This window comes from Rutidosis leptorrhynchoides, chromosome 8, assembly GCF_046630445.1.
Source record: "Rutidosis leptorrhynchoides isolate AG116_Rl617_1_P2 chromosome 8, CSIRO_AGI_Rlap_v1, whole genome shotgun sequence".
Taxonomy (NCBI): Eukaryota; Viridiplantae; Streptophyta; class Magnoliopsida; order Asterales; family Asteraceae; genus Rutidosis; species Rutidosis leptorrhynchoides.
Genome location: NC_092340.1, coordinates 279073983 through 279079373, shown reverse-complemented (window position 1 = coordinate 279079373; position 5391 = coordinate 279073983). Strand labels below are relative to the sequence as shown.

Below are 5391 nucleotides of genomic sequence, written 5' to 3'. Positions count from 1 at the left end.
TGCATAACTTGTCCACCGCGCTTATGGGAACTTTATGCTGCGGTTGGGGAAGATATCTGCCCATTGGCCATGGGAGAACATGCGTCCAGCCATAGTCACAGCGAATGGCAAGGGTAGGAATAGTTTTATGTGTATTTTAATTTACGCAGTCATATAAGTTTGCATTGAATCTGCGTACTTGTTTATGCAGAGATGAAGATGAAGAGGGTGTTAACCATGGAGGAGATGGCAGCAATCTCTTTCCGCAAACAGAATGTGGAGGAGCCATTAGAGCAGGAAAAGACTGGCGAGAATGAGGTATCCGCCTCGCAGACCTCGGCCAACAAACGCAAGGAAGCTGCAACCCACAAACGAACCAATCCAAGAAGAAGAAGCTCGCCTCGAAACAAAAAGAGGATATGCAGAATGACAACTTCGTTCCCATAGAGCAGCCATCCGCCAACCTTCCTCCTCTAGTTACTGGTAAGCATTTCATTATTCGTTTAATAGGAGCATTATTCTTGTTCTAACTTATGCAAGTCCTCGCAGAGCATATTGATGATACGCATTAAACACCGCCGCGGGTGAATCCAGACCTCGAAGCAACTGCCACCTCCAAAGACAGGGCCATAGACTTGGATTCAGATACTACACCACCGTGCGGTAGCTTCCGCCTGGCTAATTTAGCCCAGCTCACCCAGTCCTCCACAGAGAACGCCGCCGAGCAGTCTGCCTTTTTGCAACAAATCTTTCCGGCAGAATTCCGCGACCAACTCTCTGCGCTGCCTTTCCGCCAAGCACATGACGCCATCATTAAAAATGGCCTCGTGTTTTTTGGCATGTTTAAAGATTACGCCCACCGCTCCAACAATTTGTACCAAGTGGCACTGCGAAAGGAAACGGAGCTTGGTCTGCTGCAGGCAAGTGTTGATCAATTGAGGAACGATAGGCGAGATGCGGACGAAGCACGAAAGGCTGCTGAGACTGCTGCAGTGGAAACAAAAACTGCCTTGATTGCCGAGCGGAAGAAGAATCACGAGCTTGTGAGGGTCGTGGATTAAGCTAAGGGAGAGGCAGAGCGTTTACGGTCTGAACTCGAGAAGGTCCGCAGAGAAAAAGATGATGCGGTGACAGGCCACGAGCTTGCGGAAGTAGACCTGATGAAATTGTGCACCTCACTCCCAACCATTGCTCAAATGATTATGGACTCGGAGACCGTAACCGAAAATTTCAACGCTTATGTTGACACGGCCATGGAGCATGACCGCAACAAGGTTGTGAGGGAGGTGCTTAAATGCTGCGACCTTGCTCCCCCCATCCAGACACCGTACAGAAACATATCAAGGAGGACACCGCCGCAGTTCTCATGGATGCAGAACAAGCGATCCAATGCATTGAAATTCTGAAGCTCGCAGCATTCTCCGCGGACCCCAACGCCTCCATCGATCAGCTTTTAAAAGAAAATTTGTAGGTTTGAAACAATGTCCCATCAATTGCGCCATAAGTTCTATGCTTAGGCAGATTTTTGTATTTAATTTCTGCAGCCTAAGTCCCATGTTGGGCAGGCGTTTAAAACAATTGATGCACATTGTAAATTTATGTATATTATGTTTGTATCTTTTGTATGCGTCTTTGTTATATTGTTTATATATCGCGAATCAAAACAAATGTATACTGCATGCCTATGCGCGTGAGTTAATCAAAACATATGCGCATACGTGGGCATTGCGTAAAATAAATTAATATTTTAGCAAATTCACCCTAAGTGTTTTAGACTCAAAAGCTACTGCGTTCTTGCTTTGTCACGTACTAGAGGTGCACTTTAGCTGTATGGTAAGCAACGCAACTAAAAACAAACCAATGCTTTTATACTTAAGAGTTCCTCAAGCAAACCAATGCGAGAGAGTATTACGCACAAACAAACCAATGCTTGTATTTTAAGTCAATTTTGTAGCCTTCTAGTCTGAGTGGCGCTTGGCTACGGGAAAACTAATTCCCTTCACCTGCCGTGTATGTCTAGCCTTGTAACCAAACAGGCTTCTGCCGTGCGGGGGGCTAGAGGTCACCCCTTATGTAGGCAGGAAATCGCATACGAAAATATGAAACATATATAGAGAAAGTATGCGCGAGTAAATATTATTATTGGCATTAATTGTGATTACAACTGTGACACATCCAAACGGACAGAAACTACATTAAAAGAAAAAAACAATGTGCTAAAGCATGTTGGAATGATCAGGTCCAACGAGCTACATGTAACATTTTTTTCAACAGCGTTGCATGCCAAGTGTGTTTCACAGGTTTTCCATCTAATGTAGCAAGATGGTATGCCCCGGTGTTGCTTGCTCCCACTACCCTGTATGGGCCTTCCTAGAGGGGGCCCAAATTCCCAGTATCTTCCGCATGACTTGCGTTGTTTTGACGCCATATTAGATCCCCACACTTATAGGAGCGTGAACGCACATGTTGATTGTAATACTTATCGATTTTCTGCTTATTGTTAGCTTCCTTGACTGCCTTAAGAGTCTGCATTCTTCTAGCAAATTAAGATTCTCTTACAAAGCGTCCGAGTTGGATTCTTCATCGAAATTCTGGATGCGGAACGTTGGTACCCCAATTTTTGCGGGCACAACGGCTTCTGAACCATATACCAAACTGAACGGAGTCTCACCAGTGCTTGTTTTATGCGTTGTTCGATGTGCCCACAACAGCTTTGGCAGCTCATCTACCCAACCAGTGCGGCTATGACCTAGTCTGGCCTTTATTCCAGCCACTATATCTCGGTTGGTAACTTCACATTGGCCATTTGTTTGCGGATGCGCAACGGATGTGAAAGTTTGCTTAATATTGAGCTCTGCGCACCAAATGCGAAAAGGATCTCCCGCAAACTGCGTGCCATTATCACTAACAATTTTGTTTGGTATACCAAATCGACAGACAATGACTTCCCATACAAAATTTCGCACTCTTTTCCCTGAAATTGTTGCCAGCAGTCTCGCTTCTACCCACTTTGTGAAATAGTCAATTGCAACAATCAAGAATTTGATATTTCCTGCGTATGCAGAGTATGCATAAGATACTGATGTATGTAGTGTAATTATGATATGAAATAAATGGTTATATTACCTCGGCCTATTGGAAATGGTCTGACTATGTCAATTGCCCACTTGCAGAATGGCCATGGTAAGGAGACTGGAATCATTGGATGCCCAGGTGCTCTGCTAATTGGCACATGTATTTGGCAGGATTCGCAGTGCTTAACTATACTTGTAGTGTCTGCGTATATTGTTGGTCAATAATAATCTAGCCGCATAATCTTTGACACAATAGACCTGTGCCCCGAGTGAAGAGCGCATTCACCCTCATGTACCTCGTGTACAACCTCCTCCGCTTCATTTGGGCCAATGCATCTTAAATGCGGTCCTAAATAATTTCTTCGATATAGGACATCACCCTCAAGGGCATACATTGGTGCCTTGGTACGAACTTTCTTTGCGTCGACAGAATCTGCGGGCAACGTGCCATCCCGCAAAAAAGCAATGAGGGGTGTCATCCATGTTGAGCTGGATTCCTCAACAGGTGCCACTGAAGGTATCATAACAATGAATTTCACATGCAGTTCTTCTATGAGAATTCTTTTCCCCAGATGATCAAAGGCTAATGCGGCCAACTTGCTAAGTGCATCCGCTTTCTTATTTTGCCCTCGCATTACATGGGAAACTTGAAAAGCTTCAAACTGATCAGCGAGGTTATGAACAAGAGATAAATATTTCTGCATGGCTATGTCATGCGCTTCGAAGTCACCATTAACTTGGCTGCATACTAGCTTTGAGTCCACATAAGCGTGCAGTACTTTTACATTCAATTTATGCGCAATCCGCATACCTGCTAATAAAGCCTCATATTCTGCTTCATTGTTTGTAACAGCAAAATTAAACTGCAACGCATGAAATGTCCCGTTCATATGGATTATAAACGTTTCATATTATTTGGTTTCGTTGCGAGGTTTTGACCTCTATATGAGACGTTTTTCAAAGACTGCATTCGATTTTTTAAACAAACCATAACCTTTACTTTATCGATAAAGGTTTAAAAGATATAGCGTAGATTACCAAATAATGGTAATCTAAAGTACAATGTTTACACACGACCATTACATAAAGGGTTACAATAATATATTACAACAATTTATTTTTCGAATCTAGTTTTTCTTTAAATATTAACATACAAGCATGCTGACTCCAAATCTTGTCCTTAATTTAGCATGCAAAAGCGGAATCTCTTAATAATCACCTGAGAATAAACATGCTTTAAATGTCAACAAAAATGTTGGTGAGTTATAGGTTTAACCTATATATTTATCAAATCGTAATAATAGACCACAAGATTTCATATTTCCATTTCTCATAAACATCAAGCATGCATATAGCAATCTGCATAAAAATCATTCATATGTTGAACACCTGGTAACCGACCTTAACAGGATGCATATAGAATATCCCCATCATTCCGGAACTCTCATCGGATATGATAAATCGAAGTACTAAAGCATCCGTAACTTGGATGAGGCTTGTTGGGCCAAATAGATCTATCTTTAGGATTCGCGTCAATTAGGAGCCATTTCCCTAATTCTTAGGCTACCAAGCTAAAAAGGGGCATATTCGGTTCGATAATCCAACATAGAATGTAGTTTCGATTACTTGTGTCTATTTTGTAAAACATTTATAAAACTGCATGTATTCTTATCCCAAAAATATTAGATATTAAAAGTGGGACTATAACTCACTTTCACGTATTTTCACTTCGTCGAAAAATAAGACTTGGCCACGGGTCGATTCACGAACCTATAACAAATATATACATATATATATATATATATATATATCAAAGTATGATCGAAATATATTCACAACATTTTTATTACGTGTTGACGTTTTAAGTTGTTAAGTTAGCAATCCATCGTTAGTAGTCCACAATTAGTAGTCCACAGTTACTAGTACGTCAATAAATATATTTTCTCGAATCAATCCACGACCCAATGTATACAAGTCTCAGACTCGATCACAACTCAAAGTATATATATTATTTTGGAATCAACCTCAACCCTGTATAGCTAACTCGAGCATTAGCGTATATAGAGTGTCCATGATTATTCCAAATAATATATATAGATGACGTCGATATCATATGTCAAAACATTGTATACGTGTCTATGGTCTATCAAGATTACATAATATATACTACCATTAGACTACATGTATCATACAATATAAGTTAGTTAAGTTATGGTTAGTATAGATTTGTTATAAAATTTTCGTAGCTAAACTAATAAATCTAACCAATTTTGTTTTACCCATAATTTCTTCGTTATAAATCCGTTTTGAGTGAATCAAATTGCTATAGTTTCATAAT

The 5391-nt window shown here is 40.8% G+C and overlaps 1 protein-coding gene across 1 annotated transcript; it reads right to left on the bottom strand.

Moving 5' to 3' along the window:
• Positions 1 to 2534: 2534 nt before the first annotated feature.
• Positions 2535 to 3862, bottom strand: LOC139864238 (uncharacterized). Its single transcript, XM_071852817.1, has 4 exons — positions 3312 to 3862; positions 3106 to 3200; positions 2967 to 3031; positions 2535 to 2867 (listed from the first exon to the last, which is right to left on the bottom strand). The coding sequence occupies exons 1-4, from the start codon at positions 3860 to 3862 to the stop codon at positions 2535 to 2537; spliced, it is 1044 nt and encodes a 347-aa protein (XP_071708918.1).
• Between the last annotated feature and the right edge of the window lie 1529 nt (positions 3863 to 5391).

What these genes read in the sequence shown, in the direction of transcription:
- LOC139864238 (XM_071852817.1), bottom strand. Translation starts at nt 3,862, where the DNA reads ATGCGGATTGCGCATAAATTGAATGTAAAAGTACTGCACGCTTATGTG. An exon ending in ACCATTTCCAATAGGCCGAG is followed by an intron (nt 3,032 to 3,105) that starts GTAATATAACCA and finishes CTGCATACGCAG; the next exon opens with GAAATATCAAATTCTTGATT. An exon ending in GGGTAGAAGCGAGACTGCTG is followed by an intron (nt 2,868 to 2,966) that starts GCAACAATTTCA and finishes AATGGCACGCAG; the next exon opens with TTTGCGGGAGATCCTTTTCG.